Genomic DNA, 21940 nt, shown 5'->3' on the forward strand with positions numbered 1-21940 from the left:
AACTGCTTTCACTGGATCTTATTCCAAGTTCAGCTTTGTCTGTAGCAGCCATAGGCGTATATTTATCAAAGAGTGAAGTAAGAGATCGCCAAAGTCCTCTAGAGGGAAATCCCACCACTCTCCATTCATTTCTATGGGATTTTTAAAAGAGTATTTATCAATGGGTGAAAGTGAAAGTTCATCCTTTGATACATACGCCTTTCAAAATCCCATAGAAATGAATGGAGAGTGGAAGAATTTCACTCTAGTGGACTGTAGAGATCTCTAACTTCACTCTTTGATTAATATACCCCAATGACTCTTCCCAAAGTCCACACTCTCCCTTCATTGCTCCATTGGGTATGCTTTCCTCCTGATTGGCCAGTGGGCCGAATGGTACCAATTATTGGTACATGTATGGCAGCTTTAGTCGTCAGGTATGATAATACAGCACAAATGTATTGACCCTGGAGCCTCATGGCCTAGCAGGTGGAGATGTGCTCTTCCATCATGTGTGTGTGCAATATTAAAAGAAAACCGTATCTATGAGCAGCTATAGGAGCTGAATAGTGACCAGAACAATCACAATACAGGGCTGCCCTCTGCTGGTCACAGACATTATTATTCTATTTAAAATGAAAAGATAAATAAAGCTTGGCGTCATAATTCTGACTATTTCTAAAGTGTTTTATTTTATGATATGTTATTTATTTTTAATTCTCCACCTCTCCCCCCCCCCCCAAATTTCACCATTGCTTCTTGTTAATAAATTGGCAAGGCAGTAAAACACAGACATGCACAAAAGTTGTTATATAATCCTCACATATTATACAGACCATTATTGTTTTGTGCCTTCACTTTTCCTTGTGCCTTCACTTGTCTATTTAATACAGTTAAGTATGCATATGTGTATGCTTTTATATAGAGGTACATCCAATGTGTAAGATTTGGTGCAGGGTCTACAACCCCCCTCTGCTTGTACTACAGGTGTGGGATCCGTTATTTGGAAACCTGTTATCCAGAAAGCTCTGAATTACATTAAGTCGATCTCACACAGACTCTGTTTTAATAAAATAATTTACATTTTTAAAAATTATAATTTTTCCTTGCAATAAATAAAACCATACCTCCTACATGATCCAAACCAAGATATAAGTCATCCTTACTGGAGGAAAAATAATACTATTGAGTTTAATTAATGTGCCAATTATCTTTTAGTAATATAGTTATTCAAATTAGAGAAATACCCCTTATCTGGAAAACCCCAGGTCCCGAGCATTCAGGATAACATACCTGTAATAACGTTAAAAACTTATGGCCCTTGTCCTGGAATTTTTTTGACCTTCCCAGTAATGTAACATAATGTAACATGGACCAGACATCCCCCCATCCTTAATAATTATTAGGCAAAAAGTGCAAAACTGTATGCACAGTATTTCTACCAGCGTTTACCCACTGGGCCTTCCCATGAATCTGAACCGGAGCAGATGTATAGATACATACACGTCCTATATACTGTAAAAATATATATATATATATATAACAAACAAGGGAAAGTTGTGCTCACCACTAGTTTTTAAAAACATTAGGCGGGGGTGCAATGAGGCTGTGACCACAAAATACATATAGACAAATACAAGATTCCTCTGCACTCAACCCATTATCAATATATTTAAGACAGAGACATTTTGTGCATACTGCTACTGAAAAATGCCTTACCCTTTAAACAAAACAGGGATTGTTTGTCCATATATTGCAATATATTTAAGCTGGCCAACTACGTCAAAGTCATCCCATATCTGGCCAGATATGGGATGACTTTGACGTAGTTGGCCAGCTTAAATATATTGCAATATATGGACAAACAATCCCTGTTTTGTTTAAAGGGTAAGGCATTTTTCAGTAGCAGTATGCACAAAATGTCTCTGTCTTAAATATATTGATAATGGGTTGAGTGCAGAGGAATCTTGTATTTGTCTATATATATATATATATATATATATAAAAACAAAATGTATTAATAAAATAACAGAGACCATCGTCGACCTACCCTAAGGCCTTTCTCAAAGTGCCAAAATCAACTTAGAGCATGTCTTTTAACTACCAACTATTAGCAACTACCAATTAATTAAATAAAATAACAGTATAATATTTTATTGGTTTGTCAATGACGTTGATCATGTGATAGTGCTGCAGCTGTTGGTTTTCCTGCCAGTTGGTAGTTAAGTTGATTTTGGCACTTTGACAAAGGCCTTAGGGTAGGCCGAAACGTTGGTCTCTGTTATTTTATTAATAAATGTTGTTTATATTTTTAAGACCTGAGAGTGCTGATCTTTTTGGTAGTGTATGGCGAACATTTGGTGATCGTGCACCCAGGCATATGAACAATCGTTATCAAGAGTGCCGGCTTCATGTGGATTTATATATTCATATACACAGTATATATATTTATATATGAGTGCAGCTGGAAATCCATTCTGTACCCAGAGATGCCAATTACCTCCATGTCATCAAGGCATAATGATCCACTCCTAAAATGTCGAAGACCTCATTGCACAGCATTCCACATTAATATTTGATGTAACTATGAATGTTTAAATGCCAGATATTTGGAACCTTACATTCCTGATGACATGGAGTGAGCTGACATCTCTGTACTAAGTGCATTGGACGTGCTGTGCAGTTTTACAAATTCAACTGGACAGCAAGGCATGGGTTAATTGATCTAATGTCCCTATAACAGAGACAATACTGAGACAAAGAAAAACTGAAAACAATACAACAAAAGTGCTTTCTAGGGACCCCCCGTAATTTGCTAAAAGCAGAATATGAACTGTTTTCTTTTTGGATAAGCCATATAAGACATTGTTATGATTAACAATAATCAACAAAACTTTGTGAAACAATATCCAGATTATACTGGTGTGCCATCTAGTGGCAGCAGAGGTTATTATCCAGTGGGTAGAGAAAAGGTGTGATACAAGAACATAATAAAACCTGACAAGATATAATGCTATGCTAAATTCAAAACTGGAAGAATAAAACAGCTCCAAGCAGTAATTAGCAATCTGCAAAGTTTTTTTTTTTTAGCAGTGTAAGCACACGCTAAGCTGAATTACTACTACTACTACTACTACTACCATCACTGAGATGTAATAAATGCTTATTAGTAGCAAAACAAGACAGTTGGGTTTTTTTTAATTTTTAAATAATTTTTTTGTAGGAAGATCAAAATTTCATAAAGATCCATAATCCGGAAAAAACCCCAGGTCCCCCCAGGGAAGATGTATGACTTGGTCCTTGGTCCCATAAAGATGTCCAAGTAGCACTATCAGCATGTGAAATTTCTCTGCAATAAACATATAGGGGCAAATTCACTAACCTCCGGAAATTCTTTGCAGACATCGCCACACTTCGCCAGGTGAAGATTCGGCAGGACAACGCTAATTCGCTAAAATGCGAAGTTGCGTCCAGGGTGCCGAATGATGGCCAAGTTTCCCTAGCATTTATTCGGCAAGCAAAGCGAAGTTGCGTTATCGTTGGCTAATTTGCATACGGCGGGAAGTTAAAGTAGAAAGGACGTATGTGTAGCAGCAAATACATTACACTACACAAGCCCAGGGAACCTTAATAAAATAAAATAAAGTTGTTATATTGCCCTACACATGAGCCCAGTGTATAGTTTATGTGCCATATGTTAGGAAATGTAGGGGGGAAGCTGGGTACCCTAAAAAAAATTTACAATCTTTTGCAGCCTATCACCCTGAAAAACTGAAAAGTCGCCAGCATTTTTTGGGACTTTAAAAAATTTTTTTTGAGCAAGTCCTATCTACTCTATTGCACTTCGCCTGGTCTTAGGTGGCGAAGGCAAGTCCGGTGCAAGAGGTAACGTTCAGTAAAATCCGTATCTTAGTGAATTTGCATAGTTACGTCAATTCGCCAGAGCGAAAATTCACCTGGCGTTAGAGTGCGAAGTAGGAGAATCCATCTCCTTCGCTAATGAATTTTCGCCAGCGTTAGTCACTTCGGCCTTTAGTACATTTGCCCCATAATCTTCCTCAAGAAAGTGACAAAGAAATTGAGGTCCCATACAACCGCAGAATTGGGGGAAAACGAGGCAAAGGGAACATCCGTACTTTGTATCAGATTTGTCAAATGGGGCAAATGTGACTTTTACTGAAACACAACAGTTGTTGGGGGTCCCCCAGTTTCATTTTGTTAATGACTATATTTCCATGCAGAGCCTACTCCTACCTCACTGTCTCACTCATCTCTTTCCCATTGGTTGAAAGCTCTCAGTAGTGAGCTATGTGCTTGTACAGTGGATTCTCATATAAGTAGGCACCTAATACAATAGGTTTTTATGTTGGTTAGCAACAGATGAAGGATTGTTCACTAATCAGTCCAGAGGAGGAAAAACATTTTAAATAAAACATTTTGCACATATTAGACATTATTACACACATACATTTAGGGGCCCATTTATTAATCCTCAATTTTTTATGGTCAAGGTTTTTGGGGGAATAGCTCGAATCTTTCGCGAAAAAATAAAAACTCTAATTTTTAGAGATTTATCATACCCCAAAGCTGCTAAAAATCCAAAAATACTCCATCTCAAACATGTCGTTTAGAAGTCAATGGCAGATGTCCCTGAAGTTGTTTCTAGACATCGTGATCTGCGCTGGATAATACGAAAAAGTTTTTGTTTGATAATCTGAAAAAGTTGAGTGTTCACAGCAAAAATTTGATAGAATCGAGGTTTTGGATCGTCAGTCGTAGGATACGAATTGAGGCTCGATTTTGTTGCTATGTTTTGCCACTCCAATTTCTTCAAGAAAAAAGATTGATAAATGAGTTGAATTTGTGAAAGCTTAGGTCGACTTTGTATTCATAAAGAACTGAGATTAATTTGAGTTTTAGTAAATCAGCCCCTAATTGTTAGACACGTGGATTTAGCATCAACCTCTTCCATAAGTAAACACCAGTGTAAACACCTTCAGTATCTGAGAAGGAATAAAGCTTCTGGTAAGTCAGCTGCTTAAAGGTGCAGTCCCATATTTTGTGAGAATATTTGGACAATTTTTTCTACCTAATAACACTACAAATATGAAAAATATGCTGTTGTTCATTTCATGGTATTCAATTGATGTTGATATTATAACACTCATGGTTTAGGCAGACTTGCCCTTTTATTGTATAGTGTTAGATATACTAAATAGCATTTGGCTCATGCAATTTCTACGTAACATGCATTTCCCTCCCATCTGATTGGTCTAAATCCGGTGGTGGGGTTAAGCATTTCAAGGAGAGGGATCCCTTTCCCCATATGCCGCACCTATTGTTTTTAATTTGATTTTAATCAATATCTCTTTGGCATAGTTGTGAATAAATATTGCCTTTTTACGAATCTTGTTTGGATTATCTATAGCATTATGGGGTTCAGGGACACAAGACTGGAGGTTTAGTCCTTACTTTAGTACATGGACCCACATACGTGTTTCTGCATTCAGTTACCAGGAGCATCTTTGACTGCTTTTATAGCTGGTAACCCGAGGAGTTCTCACCTTGCCTCTTTGCTGAAGCACCACTTCTTAAAGTGCACATTTCCTGGAAACAGGTTAATTTATCTGCTAAAACATATACAGGGGAATGTAATAAAAGTCGCAAAGAGCAAAACAATTCGCACCAATAAGACTAAAAATCCACATCTCGCAATGTAATATTATTCCTTAAACTGTTATTGCATTGCGAATTTTGATTGCGCATTGCAAATTTTAATAGCGCACTCATAAGAAGTGCTTGAAGGTGTCGTAATCTTTTGGAGCAAACATAACGACTTTTTCAGTAAGAAGTTTTATTACATTGACTGCGCATTGGCGCAAACTATAAAATTCGCAAACGGTCTTTCACTGTCGGAAGTGGTCGCTAAACAGTTTCCGGGCTCGCAAAAGCTATAATAAATTCGCACAAAGCAAAATTTGTTTGCGCAAAGGCATAACTTTTCGCATTGCTAATAGTTTTTCCGTTAGCGATTTTTATTACATTCCCCCGTTATTCTACTAAAATCTTATGCAAAGGGACTAAAGCAAAGTAGAAATGGGTTTACGTAACTCCACACTAATGAAACATATTTTATAAGGCTTTGTTCAAACCAGCCTCTGCTGATGGGTTGTTCAAATGATGTATAGAGGTTGATCAAGACATTCTTGTTATGTCCAGAAAGAGTCAGGGCAGAGGCAAACTGCATCCCCGTTGGCTAGAATATAAATCGCCAGCGGGATGGCACTCAGAGCGCTTCGTTTTCCAAAGTCGCCCGAAGTTTCCTCGTGGGCGCTCCGAGTGCCAGATTCTAGCCGGCGGGGAGGCAGTTCGGGGAGATTAGTCGCTCGAAGAAGATGCGATTTGTCTCCACAAATATTCTCATCTGTCTCTGCCCTAAGTATCCATAGTTACAAAAAGAAGACTTCAGCATACCAGCTAGTTTCTTCATGTTGGTGTGTGCATGCACCAATTTCCTAGTGTTTCCATGGTTGCACCTTTTATTCAATATACACAAAATCATGCCATAGTGTCAATATGTATGCACAATCTCTACTCTAGCACTGGTATAAAAGGAGCACATGCAATAAAACCTCTTCTTTGGTGGCTTCATGTGCATCTTCACCAGGTTCTTCCTCTGGACTGTGTCAGTGGGAAAAGAGGAACCTTTTTTCCCATCTCAGAAGAGTGTTCATTAAAATAGTTTAAATTCACCTTCCTTCTTGTAGTCTGAGTACAAATGTATTTGCTACTTCCCTTTTACAAGGGTTTCTTAGGTCTTGGTTCTATGTCTGAATGACCTTGGGCCTTTCTGAAATGGTTTAGATCAGGGATCCCCAACCTTTTTCACCCGTGAGCAACATTCGGATGTAAAAAGAGTTGGGGAGCAACACAAGCAGAAAAATTTTCCTGGATGGAGCCAAATAAGCACTGTGATTGGCTATTGGTAGCCCATATGTGGACTAGCAGCATACAGGAGACTCTGTTTACCATTACACCTGGTTTTTATACAACCAAATCTTGCCTCCAAGCCTGGAATTCAAAAATAAGCACCTGCTTTGAGGCCATTGAGAGCAACACCCAAGGGTTTGGGGAGCAACATGTTGCTCACGAGCTACTGGTTGGGGATTACTGGTTTAGATGCTGTGACCTTTTCCTATAAATGTTCAGAAAAACATACTGTTTAATAGGTATATATAATTTCTAGTTTCTTGTGTCCTGAAAGCCCTTATATTATAGCGTAACATCCATTGATATTATGGAGCACATTTACTTAGCTCGAGCGAAGGATTAGAAGGAAAAAAACTTCAAATTTCTAAGTTTTTTTTTGGCTACTTCGACCTTCGACTACGATTTCGAATCGAACGATTCGAACAAAAAATCGTTAGACTATTCGACCATTTGATAGTTGAAGTACTGTCTCTTTAAAAAAAACTTTGACCACCTACTTCGCCACCTAAAACCTACCGAGCACCAATGTTAGCCTATGGGGAAGGTCCCCAAAGCCTTTCCTAGCAATTTGTGGATCAATGGATTAAAATCCTTCGAATCGTTCGAAGGATTGAATAGTTTTTTCCTTCGATCATTCGATTGAAGGAATTGCGGTAAATCCTTCGACTTCGATATTTGAAGTCGAAGGATTTAACTTCGATGGTTGAATATCGAGGTTAATTAACCCTCGATGTTCGACCCATAGTAAATGTGCCCCTCAATGTCTTTATACTCTATGTGCAATACTGTCATTTGAATATTGCTAAAAAGCATATACAAGTATAGTATCTGTTATCCAGAAACGTTATTGAGAAAACTCTGCATTATGGGAGTCCCAAAGACTCCATTTGAATCGAATAATTAAATTTTTTTTTTAATTATTTCCCTTTTCTCTGTAATAATAAAACAGTGCCTTGTAATTGATCCACACAAGCTTAGAATTGATCCTTAATGGAACAAAACAATCCAACTGGGTTTTCTTAATATTTGAATCAATTTTTAGAAGACTTAAGGAGATACAAATTATGGAAAGATCCCTTATCCAGAAAACCCCAGGTTCTGAGCATTCTGGATAATAGGTCCCGTACCTGTATAATCAATGTCTAAATAGCTGATCAATATAATGTATTTTGGAAACTGGTACACTGTATGCAGCATATCTAATGATAGGGGAACCATTGGGAGACGGCATGTAGTACAGGTATCGGACCTGTTATCCAGAATGCTCAGGACCTGGAGTTTTCCGGATAATGGATCTTTCCATAATTTGGATCTTCATACCTTAAGTCTACTAGAAAATCATGTACACTATAAATAAACCCAATAAGCTGGGTTTGCTCACAATTAGGATTCGTTATATCTAAGTTGGGATCAAGTACATGGTACTGTTTTAATGGAGTCTATGGGAGACAACCTTCCCTTAATTCGGAGCTTTCTGGATAATGGGCTTCCGGATGACGGATCCCATACAATGGAAACACACACACATTATTGACATGCACTTTGTCTCAGTGATTCAATTCTTGGACAATACCTTCTCCACAAACCTTTCTCAACAATAAGACATGTTGGACCAAGATTAGAAAAGCACACAGGTTTATTGCATATCAATCTCATGTATAAATTCATTGTAGCATTGGAAAGATTACATTTGGTATACATTCCTATTCTACAGCATTAAACTCAAAATCAACTTTCTTATTCATTATTTTAAGGAATTTCTCTACTCAAGTACATTTGTCTTTTATCACAAGCATCAAAAAGATTTTTTTTCCCTCCCCACAAAAAAAAAAAATCGCATTTTTTTTCTACACATATCCTGTATTTTCTTTATATTTACCCACATAAGCGATTTTTTTTTTCATATTAACATCTGCCATAATATATCATCGGCAGCTGATGCATCAAGTCCCGGACAAAGAGTCTAGTCACATATACAGTAAGTGCATCTACAGAATTTTAAAATTGTTTTTTATTATGTTTTTTTTTTTCAATTTTCCTCTTAGAAAACGCACAAACAGACACAATAATGACGGCAATAACACCAGTCATGCACGGCTTCGCCTATAAACATAACAGAAGCAATATACAATCCAGAGTGTAAAAGAAACAAGCACAGTTCTTGTTCCAAAAAACATTTCATTTAAAACATCAAATGAAAACCAGACATTTACAACTGATTTTACTTTTTCTGCAATATACAATCTTTTTTTTTTTTGGGGGGGGGGGGGTTGAATACAAGAGAAAAAAAAATGGGCCCATTGCCATGTCAATGGTGAACCTAAACAGCAATATGAAGTACAGTCCAGTGAAAATGGAATCTATGTGTTCATGGAAAATACATATTTGAAGAGACGAACACCTTCAAATTTCATGGCTGAGAATTAAGGGTGCCTTGTGGTCAAACCTTAATGCCAGAAGACTATTAAAAAACACGCTCACAATTTCAATTTCCCAAAATATCCGGTAGCAGTTTCTTTTTTAATTTTCTTTTTTACATTCTTTAATGTATTCTGGTAGAATTCTATATCAGTGTTATTTGTATATAGCAAGCAACAGATTATTTAGAGGCAGTGGACTGCCTAAAAAGACAGTCAAGAAACCTGAAGGCTGGAATGATCTGGTAAAATATTGGTCCCATCCTGCTTGGTCCAAACCAGCTTCCATTTTTATTTGTGTATTATAAACCAAGGTGAGCCTCCAACTTGGTCTTCAGAATCCGAATGGTTTTTCTTAACATGGTTTTTGGAAGAAAATTTTAAATGGCGCCTTCTTGTGGTCAGTGCCACCTCCATTTGTCAGCAGGTAGACAACATATATCTACAATATACCTTAAATATTTTATGTACTGAAGGGGCTTGAAATATGTTAAATACTTTATACTGTATTTACTCATGCCTATGATACTGTATTTATATTCATTGACTACATCTCAACAGCAACACCAATTCTTCCATTGGTAACAGGTTGCAACATAGAATTATGTGCTGTGATGTTTATGTGCCCACAGCTAACTCCATGACAGTAACACTTCTTGGAAATCCACTGGATCTAAAGTTTTACATTTCTGAAGTCGACATAATACAAATTATGGCATGCCAGTGTTCATTTCTATTTCAAGGCTTATAATTCTACAATTACACAACTCAATTGAAGCCTGTAGCCGTATTTCACCTGATTTTTTTCTTAGCCCATCGCATTCAGTGCATCTGTTCTGTATGTGTAAACTGTAAGTGCAATATACTGATTACAGTGGGTTCAAAGTTGAAGTACTAATAATAAGTGCTGATTTGTCAAATGGAAACTTCAAAACCTTGGGGGAACTCGTTCTATCTTCTAATCATTTCATGATTTATAACAACTGAATTCAAACGCTGAAAGTATGATAAATAGGCTATTTGGTTTAAGCCAGATGGGAAAACACTCACATTACAATTGTCTATCACATAAATACATTTAATTTAAAGTCATAAATTAGCAACAGAAAAAAATCTATGAAATTACCCCAGATAGACAGTTGTTGTTTACTTAAAAACAAAAACATGACTGCCGTGACGCTTTCAATTAAGACCCTGTCAAACATACAGTCCTGTTAAATATCACTTTTGCAATAGCTGGGCACCAGTACTTACATAGGCAGGCATTCAAATGAAATACGTTCCATAATACAATCAGGTCTCTGGTGTAATTATTCTAGAAATCCAAAATAGTCTACATTTTAGGACCACTGATTTTTTTTTCCATTGTATCTAAATATAAAATATAGTATTTGAGTCATAGACTCATGCTGCTCAGGAGAAACCTAAATTAAAAATGACCAATTGACTCTCATAATAAAGAAGCCGCCAGCTTCTAACTCATCACAAATACTGATGTCATCAGCTTAAACTGGATAACAGATATAGTGATGTCATCTCTTAAGGCTTATTTCCAGAGGGTAAATTGTTATTGGGAAATTTCGTGAATTTTTAGAATCCACTGGACAATAATATAGGGATTAGCGCAAGCAAATCGGCCAGCGAATTGGTATCTACAGAGTAAATATACATCCTTGTTCTCTCTGCCAAATGATAGCTCAGACTGTCATCAAATACTTAACCATGAATCATTCCAATGGAACTGTTGAATAACATTTCATCTGAGAATTAAGATTCTTAAACTTCAGGGCTTTTGTAAAAATAAAAATCATTTATTTAAAAAAAAAAAAAAACATTTTAAACTAAAGATCAAAATCAACAATCATTTATTTTGTCTGGAAACGCCTCACGGGACTAATTTTATTAGTTGTTCTTTGCATTTTTGGAAGCTGCCATTTGAACCAACAGTAGAGGGGTGTTGCCTGCTATTTAATTTCCTTTTTATAGTTCCCATTCTAAAGGGAATTAGTTGGAAGGAATTCTTTATTTGACAGTTCTCTGTTCAAAGATCTTGGGCACCGTCCAAATAACACAGCATGCAGAGACTGAAAGCTTTAAACTTTTAGTGCAGTCTCCGAGTGGAGCTGTTTTTCGCTAAGTATTTGTCAGAGGCTTAGTTTTATATTTTGTTTGTGATTATATATCTATGGCTGGTAATGCATAAGAAAAATATCTATACTACCCTGAAATACGATATGTGAGGTATTAGCACAAGTTAAAAAAAAATAAAATGCATTTCTTTCAAAATAATGCCCAAAAAAATGCATTCTAAAGCTCACAAATAAGGGTCGGCTGCTCAATTGTACAGTAAATCACTGCCACAAAATATTATACATCTAAAATGGATATTCATTTAATTTTTGATAAATGAAGCCCGCAAATTCATTTGGATTAAAATCTGAGTTCAAATCTCTTTTGGAAACAATTTACATTTTCATCTTTATCATATAATTGATGATCAATTATATTGTTGTCTTCTAAAAAAAGACAATGCATGCTGTTGTAAAAGTATTAAAAATGATACATTATAAGAGCTATGTATTGTAGACTTGTAAAAATGGCATAGTATACAAAATATAATTCAATCACCACTCTTAGTGCCTCAAGTTGTGTTCTTCTGAATATATAATCACAAGGTGTGGTCCATCTTGTGTGATATTCTTGGTTGTTTCGTACTGTGCTTCTTAAAATCAATCTATAAATGCTGCCAATGCAACAGCTGAATAGCTATAATAGGTGCTCTTATATTCTGTAGGAGTGTTTTTTTGGTAGCATTTACAAATACAGAATGGAATGGAACTCATTATCCAGAAAATATGGTAAGGGAGTCTACCATAGAGTCCTCTGTAATAATGAAACAATACCCTGTACTTGATCCAAATTAAGATATAATTCATCCTTTTTGGAGGCAAAACAATCATATTTGATTTATTTAATATTGAAATGATTTTTATCAGACTTAAGGTATGGTGAGCCAAGATCCCTTGTCCGAAAAATCCCAGGTCCCAAGCATTACAGATCATAGGTCCTATACCTGTATATATAGAAGCAAATTGTGTAATTGATCCCATTTGTATTGCCGAATAGTAATGCTACCCCTGGACTTATATTGAAAAGACAATATAAAATACAGCAGGGCATTTATCACAAAGAGATCATAAAGTTAACCAATACCTAAGAAGGCTATTTTTGGAATGAAAACATTGAAATCTATATTTGTAAATGTTACAAAACACTCCTTCGCATAGCAGAAACATATATCCAATCAGGAGCTAATATGTATGTGTATATAGGAAAATGAAGAAGCTTGCACTCTCAGGTCTTAACAAATCGTATAAAGGTGTTTATTAGAAAACAAAAACGACTAACGTCAAGTGAGAAAGGCTTGAGTGTTAGCCGAAACGTTTTTGTTTTCTAATAAACACCTTTATACGATTTGTTAAGACCTGAGAATGCAAGCCTCTTCATTTTCCTAAATAAACTTTAGGCTTATTGCACCCAGGCAACTGTGACTGATATACGAGTTGAGCCGGCTTCCAGACTTCTTATATATATATATATATATATATATATATATATATATATATATATATATATATATATATATATATATATATATATATATATATATATATATATTAGCACAGAATATATTTGGCATGCAGACACAGAGGCTCTCTGTAAAAGTCCAAATAATACTTAAAACAGCTACAAATATGGGCCAGGATCCAGTGTATTGAAATGCCATTATGTAAAAGTAATTGTGGTCTAGAATGTTGGGAAACTTCCTTGTCTTATGATAAGGTTTTTGAAGCTACATACAAAGGCAGACCAGCATACCTAATCATTTAACATTTTTCAGTCCCCCATATATTTACATTTGATTAATATTTTTTTTTTGTTTGAGCCAGGTGTCTAGTGCTTTAATACAGTACATTATAGAGTGATGTCAATTGATTTTGAACTCACCAACAATGAATAACAATGAAAAAAAGTGACATATTTTTGACATATGGCACTGACTGCTGGGTAATGTGAAACGGGTAGCCTTAAATTACTATGTTGCTATTTTGTTAAGCAAAGCACATTAAAACATTTTCTTTTTTTGACATAAGTCGTCTTTTTTTTAAACACGTCTGACAAATAAATACAATATTTAGGAGAAACATAATTAGAAAAAAAAATGAAAATAATTTTTAACAAACACATGATTGTCTGGAATTTTGCAGCAAAAACGTTAAAGGAGTCATTAAAACCAAATTTGATCACAGCTTCAAAAAAAACCTTAAAAAAGAACTAACATATTTTTCAGAGCTGAGATCTTGTAGTGAAATTAATATTTTTTTTGTTGTTGAATTATTTGGCACATGGAGATTTCCAACACCTTGAATATAATACACATCACAAATGTATTAATCTGTTTTGGTCCTTCACTATTTTCTAATAATTCACTATAGTGATATGTAATGCAAAAATACTGTTACTGAAACATAAAATAAGTAAACACACCAGAGAAGGAAAATGATAAAATATATACAAATGAAGCTTATCTCCATCTTCTATATTAGTTGGAAGAAAAATGATTGGCCTCCAAAGCAGAATTTAGCAGGAGAATGGTAAACCCTATTATTGTGTTATTTTATTTTCCGACCTGAAAGCTATTTGCAACCTTGAGCAATGTCCTCTGAGAATTGTAGCTGGAAAATCATCAGGGTCAGCTGGTTATTTCCTGATCCTAGTATATTAAAGGTAGACAAGGTTAGGCCTTTTGAAAAAAAAGATAATCTGAAGAATTTGGTTTTGAAATTAAAAATGCCAATTTCCAAACACTTTCATTTGTATTGAGATTTGCTTTTCTATTATTTTTCTATTTATTGCAGGTCTAACTGACCTGGAAAAAGAAGCAATATTGAAAAAATCATTTTCTCTCAAATAGGTCAAAATGATATTATTAAAATTATTATGACCCATTTTTGACTTCATTTATTCTATTAAAGGTTGTATGCCTAAAACATATTTGTTCTCATAATTAAAATACCTAGCCTCTGCTGTGGGATCCTCTAATCATTGCAGGCATAAAAATTAGATTTTTGTAATAACAATTTTAGTCAGTTTTTGGCAATGCTCTCCTCATATGTCTGTTTAGAACCATTGATGGTTCCCTAGCTTTAATAATAAAGCATCATATGGAAATGGCAAATCCATTACTTTAATCCGAGCTACATTTCTGGGTAGAATCACTACTTTAGTTGGCAGACCAGTATATCAAATAAATCAAATCATAAAGACCAGCATATCAAATAAATGCCAAATATCCTGTTAGTGATGAGCGAAATTTTTCACCAAGTCACACTGCTAAAAGGACTCCCATAGACTCATGGGTGAAAAAATATGTCACTCGTCAAAAAATTGTCGTGCAATTTGTCACAGGTAAAAAAAAATTGTCATCCATAGACTTCAATGCATTTCGGTGAATTCTCGATGTTTTGCAAATTTTTGGCAAAGCGAAATGGGCCACTAATTAGTGATATTGAATTCAGACACACTACTATTGAAAAACATATACTTTGTCCATGTTTTTATGTTGATTATTACTGTGCTCGCTCATGAAATGAAAAAAAAAAGTTCATGGACTTTGAAGTATAAAAATATTGAAATTGTTGCTTCTAGAATTACAGTCTGATACGCTTTGTAACTAGTTTAAATGCCTGTGAGAATTAAATAATTCAAAATCATCCCATGATAATAAGGGCACCCACGATCCGCTGATTTCGCCCAATATTGTTTAACTGAAATTTGTCTGAATTTTTGTTTCATAATTTATTTGGAAATATCACATTTCTGTATAATTGATATTGTACATTTAGCATCCCGCTACTACAGTGACTTGCCAGGCATACAGGTGAACTTCAGGCCAGTGCAGGTCTTATTTATGCTTTTGATGGAACAAAAGACTTGGTATATAACTTGACAATATTGTAATCTATTTTATATAAATAATTTTAAACAGCACCATAAACGTTTTTTTCATCTTTGCATGGAATTTAACGTTTTAAAGATTGAAAATTGTAATTTCTCCTAAAATGATTCTAGTGGTTTAACTTACTTCTACAGGCGTTCGCAGGATTGTGTTATTTATTAACTCCACACCATACTTTTATAGAGGCTTTCAGTGCTTTGCATCCATCTTTGAGAAAAGGCATTAATAGGAACCTGTGGTTTACACAACATTTTCTTTTGTGTATAAGAATGTGACAGTTTTGACAATGTGGTAGCTTTAAAGGGCCAATAATACATGGAGAATTCGACAACTGAAATGATACAGGGGACACCTTATATTTGCCCCGTAAAGACCAAGAGGACCACTTGAACTCTTCACTTTTCATTCTGCTTTCTCTCGTGTTGGATGGGGATGAAATGGTGGCATGTTTTCAAACTTGGTTAAAAATGTAACTTCTGTGTTCACAAATGGTTGATTGAATTGAAAGTCCCTGATTCTGGTGTGGCTCCAGCCATGTTCAACCAAGCGTCCAGGGAATTGTGGGAAGAAGTATGAAGAGAAGTATTTTCAGAAAGGGACAACATCATTGCGTAAGCCTGGAGGATGTTAATATAAACAATTAGATGTGAATGTATAGACAATTATTGTAGCAAATATTCACACATAATATATTATTTGCACCTCACTGGAATGTATAGTACAGGTATGGGACCTGTTATCCAGAATGCCTGGGACCTGAGGATTTTCTGCATAATTAATTTTCCATGATTTGGATCTTCATACTTATAAGTCTACTAAAAAATAATTTAAACATTAAATAAACTCAATAGGCTGGTTTTGCTTCCAATAAGGATTAATTATATCTTAGTTTGGATCAAGTACAAGCTACTGTTTTATTATTACATTATATTATTATTATTATTATTATATTATAAAGGAAATCGTTTTAAAAAAATCTGGATTATTTCGATAAAATGTAGTCTATGGGAGATGGCCTTTCCATAATTTGGAGCTTTCTGGATAACGAATCCCATACCTGTATTGGTATTTATGTTTTAATTTACTCAATTGGAATAATTCCAAATTAACTGGAAACTTATAGTAAACATAGCCCATCATTTCTCTTTTATACAAAAAGAATTTTTTCGTAGCTTTATGCATACGTCTATCTACACATAGTTTCTCATTTGCTCTTTGAAATCCAACAGTTGGTTCTGCTTTCTCAAATATTTTATGGTTGGACTGTTTTACTTCAAAAAGACTGACAAACTTCCAATGGGTGTTGCTTGAAACTGCACCCCAGAACACTGTGAACCTTCCTTTGTCATTAGTTAAAGTAAGAATTGTACTTAGGACAATATAAAAATATTTGAAATAATACCCTTACTTTTTTTCTAGACCATTAACTTATGCGAACCAGCCCTCTACTCTTACTATGATTACATTTGTTTTGGCACATGTATTTGTATACATTTTACTTCTTATATAGAGACGCATGATTTACAGGCTCTTGTCAAATATAGAATAAAAAAAATGAAAACAGGAAATTGCAATTTAAAAGGAACATGTATTCAAGCTTCAAATCAGCTTTTAACACCTTCTTTATATTGCAGCAACATCAATTTAATTACAGTTTTATATTAGGCAATATTTCCCTGGCATGGGGTTAAGTAATATGTTTGATACTTAATAAATATAGATAAAATTGTAATGATGTTTTACATCTAGCGAGCACTTCATTGATTGCAAAGTTAAATTACAGAAAATTTTAATTTTGTGATAGAATTTACAGTAGTAATAATTACATTTATAACACCTCATTTGTAAAGTAAATTCTGAACTTAATTTTCTTACACTTTGAGCCTTATTTATCAAAGTCCAATTTTTTTATAATAAAAAAAACCTCAAATTTTTCGACTTTTTGGCATTTGGATTTTAATAAATAACCCCCTTCAAAAGGAGTGTCAGAATATTGTAGCTCCTCTCTTGAGTACTGGAGATCTCCACAGTTACTAATCTCTTTAAGTTTATCATAAATAGTTTCAAACGTTTCTAGTTTTGTGAGAATATTATACTAGCTTCAATAATTATAACACTTAAGCACCTTTTCATGTCATAGCATAAACTAACCTATTTTTATCACAAACCAGGCAGCACTCTAGGCTAAAAATGGTGGTTTATTTAACTGGCTGCTGCTGGAAAGTGAGGCCTGACGCGTTTTGAGCCTGGTGCCCTTAATCATAACATAAACTAACATGTGCACATAACAATATCTTGATAGAACCACATTACTTCTTACATGATCAAAAGACCCATGTATACTGTAGTTGGAAATGTTGCACATGTATTTGAATGTTAATATTATATGATCAATATTGTTCATATATACAAACATTTGGTTGTCATAGTGCATAAAAAACAAAAGCAATTTCTAAAGTGCCTCTTTGTTGATGCAATGCTCTGAAAGTGCCTTAAGGTACTGGTAAATGGGACATCTTTACCATCAGCATTGGCAGGATTTGACTGTAGCTACAGATATACAGAACGCCCCATGGGGGTGATGCAAAAAGGTGTCGAACAAAGGCTATTTCCCATCATGGTCCATTTTACAAGAGTATAATGTAGCAAAGGCTATGTTCTGTGGAACCATTTTCACATAACTGGCTATAATACACTATCTGGCAAGAAAAATGCCTTCAACTACTTGTAGACATGTGATATCGGACTACTGTTATTATATAAAAGTAGTCAGGGTAGATTTTCTTTTAATTGTTGTGGAAAGATCAATTCCAATCAATTATTAAGGATAATCAGAAGTTATAACAGTGATTCTCTAAACCAGATAATGGATACATAACAAACCTTTCTGATAAGAAATTGGATTCAATCACCATTATTCTATCATTGTTGATAAGGTCAGAAAGAAAATATTTCCACATTGCCCATAGTCAATTATGGAATTCCATGGAATTCTAAGAAATAGATTTCCAGCAAGGCTCAGACAGCATTAAACGATCTTAACCATCAATGATGATGAGATCATTTGATTTTTTTGATTATAGCCCCTATAAAGATGGAATAGATTGGAAAACTACAGGATTTCCTTTTTAGTTAGTAATAAATTTACCCTCTGTGTCTTCTCATAAGTCATAAACATTAATAGTTCTGCTTTAATGATCTAGTAACTAATTAGTAGCCTAGTTAGTAGTATTTGTCATCTTAAGCAATGCATTCTGTGTGTATCTTTTTTGAAAATAAACGTTTCTCATACTATTAAAGCAGATGTTAGTACATTAGCCACATCAGCAGGCATGAAACAGAGACATGCAAATGACTTGTACCGAAACAAAACACAACACACACTAATGTACCAAGTCTTATGTCCACGTACTCAAACTCTGTTTCATTAGCATATGTTAAAGAAATCATACGTCTGTAAAAATGGCTTAGGGAAGCAGGCTGCATAGTAAGGATGTCGTAATATATTTACTGTTCCGGGCACTTTTTGATGCATAAAAATCAGTATTTTTAGTCCAAGCAAGCAGTGGACTTATGTCATTTTCATTCAAGCGGACAGTTTACATAAGTTGCAGTTTAACATAAGGGTTATGTTTAGCATAAATAGAATTACATCAACTGTGCCTCAAAGAATGATACAGATTTTTGCATCAGGGTCTAAAATTTAAAAAAAAAAACTCCCATGATTTTTTTTATTTGTCAATCTTTCATTCTTTGCAGTATACAGGAAAAACAAGAAAAGGCTGCATGGTGGCCAATGGTTAGGGGAGCGGGGTTTGTTGGTGCGATTTAAATTCAAGAAAAGAGGGTATAGCCTTGTGATTCTCTTGCGGGGTTTACGTGTACCCTACAGTTAAAAAAATGTTTTACTGAGTTTTAAACCTTATACAAGAATATCTAACTGTAAGTATGTGTAGGACATGGGTAAACATGAGCGTTACATATACTCGTTATACAAAATATTACAGGGCTAGCTGATGCTTTTGGATGTCATGCTAAGTGATGTATGTTCATATACTGTACATACCTGGTTTTTAGCCTGCCTGTACAGAGTTTCTTTTAATGTTTCAGAGTCTAAGGTGGAATTAAACACATCTTTAACTTCAAATGCTTCCTCTGCTGTTTTTCGAAGGTCCAGCCCCTTCCCAAAATTCGGAATCTGTTCCATATCTAACAGGCCGGCATCTTCCTCCTCAATACACCTGTACCAATGACCAGGGGGAGGGGTAGTTGGTGGACCTTTTATTAGCGTGTCTGTTTTTTTCTTTTTTTAACTTAAACTAGCCGTTTGTACAATTCTGCTATTTTGGATGCCAGCATGCATTATGCCATGGGGTTTACTTGCACAAGCCACATGCAGAAAAAAAAAAAAAGGACGGGAATGGAATTTGACAGACACACACAGAGAAAATGTTGCCACAAATGGATATGTCCTTGTCAGCTCTTAATAATATTTAATGGTCCAGCATGCGGTTCAGTTTTCTGTACCTGTGTTACTGCCTGAAATGTTTTTACATTTTGCTGTTATTTTAGAAACTGAATAAAATTGGCTGGTATATACATATGCACACACATGCATATGTATATATATATATATATATATATGTGTGTGTGGGTGTGTGTGTATATATATATATATATATATATATATATATATATATATATTTCATTGTCCAAAGTTCTATAATTAGGTATGCCAATTGGCTTCAATGGATGTGCATTTTGTTCTGCATTGCAAGTTTAAATAAAAAATGTTTTGTCTACCGAAATATTTAAGACCTCAGAGCTGTGTGTGTACCTGTCTAAAGAAAATGTTACTCTTCCTAAATGCCCTCTGATATTGGGTTTAATGATGGTGGAACACATAAATGATTCATGAACGTTCAGGCATGGCACTAAGCACAGGTGATGGAATTACCTTCGGGTGTGATCAAAGCTCATTGTGAGGGATGTGGGTTCTTCATCTTCCTCATCCTCTTCATATGTTTCTTGGTTTTCCATGGAAGGCGAGACAGTTTCATCTTGTGACTTCCCTGTCAAGCTTCCATCTTCATAGTCTTCCTCTAAGTCATCATCTTCTTCCTCGTCTACATCGTCTGTTTTCTGGTTAACCAAGCTGAGGCATTTAGAACTGTCTACATCCTGGATTTCTGTCCTGTAAAATAAATGACAGAAGCGTACATGCATGGTTAGTTAACGTATGGCCACAGTATTTATTAACTCTACAATTTCAAGTCAAGTCAGATAGGACAGTCATAAGAAAAAGAAAAATGACTTGAGCTTGAGCCCTAAAATGTTTTCAAAAATAATATTGATGTTTTTTTTATTTGTTCTTTATTAAGTGGTAAACATACTTTAAACTTATATGGAAAAATCATAAAATTGTATTCTAAATGCAAGAATTTTTGGTTGAACTCTACCCAATTAACTAAGTTAGTACTGAATAATTTATTGGCTGTGTTTAAAATGGCAGGGTCCCTTTCTAGCAAGGAATGGCTTATACAATCTTATACTTATGTATGGTTAAATAATCACTGATAACTGTTTCATCAAGAGCTGTAGCTGGCATTTTGGGGTCATAATGGTTTTTTTACTCTACAAGGCTAAGGGGCAGATTTATCAAGGGTCAAATTTCGAAGTGGAAAATACGTTGAAATTCAACCATTGAATAGAATCCTCCGACAATCGAATTCGAAGTCGGAGGATTTTATTCATCGTACAATCGTATTCCGATTGTAGGACGATCGTACGATTGTTCTCCAATCGTACTCCAATCGTACTTCGATTAATGCGATTCTATCAATTTTATCATACGATCGTACGATTTTCCTTCGTAACCCAAAAACTTAGAAACATGCTCTGGCAGGTCCCCATAGGCTAACATAGCACTTTGGCAGGTTTAAGTTGGCCAAGTATTGAAGTCGAAGTTTTTTTTAAAGAGACAGTACATCCAATGGTCGAACGATTTTTACTTCGAATCGAAGTCGAAGTAAATCCGAAGTCGTAGTATCCTATTCAATGGTCGAAGTATCCAAAAAATTACTTCAAATTTTTTTACTTCGAAAATTCCCTCGAATTCACTTCGACCCTTGATAAATCTGCCCCTAAATTTGTAGGTATGCTACTGTACATTTTGCTTGACACCTTCTTCTATTGGAACAGTTTACCATAATGGCCTTAATTGTTTTCATTTGGAAAGCGCTACTATATAATAGGTAGTCAAACTGATATGGGTTGGGCTTACTAAGGTAGATCAGTTTCTGTCTTAAGGGTTTACCACCCATAGCAGGTGTACATTTCCAATTGCCACATTAGTTACTCAGGTTTTAAAGGTAAGTTGAAGGATTTTTTATGGGTTAAGGGTTACAACTGAGTTGGTTTCTACTCCTGCATTCTTTTTTTATGCATATTATACAAAATGTTTAAAGAATACTTAAGAGCGGTAACAGACAAATTTAAATCCGGGCATTCATATTTAGGTATTATTAAGCAAAAT

At 35.0% G+C, this 21940-nt stretch overlaps 1 protein-coding gene across 4 annotated transcripts in view; it reads right to left on the bottom strand.

Moving 5' to 3' along the window:
• Positions 1-12809: 12809 nt before the first annotated feature.
• LOC108696629 (histone-lysine N-methyltransferase PRDM16) overlaps positions 12810-21940 on the bottom strand; it is a 439218-nt gene continuing 430087 nt past the window's right edge. The window contains exons 16-18 of one of the 4 annotated variants that reach the window (XM_018226160.2): positions 20363-20599; positions 19472-19646; positions 12810-16022 (exon numbers count right to left, since the gene is read on the bottom strand). In XM_018226160.2, coding sequence (XP_018081649.2) covers positions 15888-16022; positions 19472-19646; positions 20363-20599 — 547 coding nt within the window. In that variant the 3' untranslated portion in view covers positions 12810-15887. The remainder of the gene's footprint in view (positions 16023-19471; positions 19647-20362; positions 20600-21940) is intronic. The other 3 variants (XM_041569449.1, XM_041569451.1, XM_041569450.1) reach the window with 3 other exon arrangements.

The sequence above is a fragment of the Xenopus laevis genome, chromosome 7L (assembly GCF_017654675.1).
Source record: "Xenopus laevis strain J_2021 chromosome 7L, Xenopus_laevis_v10.1, whole genome shotgun sequence".
Taxonomy (NCBI): Eukaryota; Metazoa; Chordata; class Amphibia; order Anura; family Pipidae; genus Xenopus; species Xenopus laevis.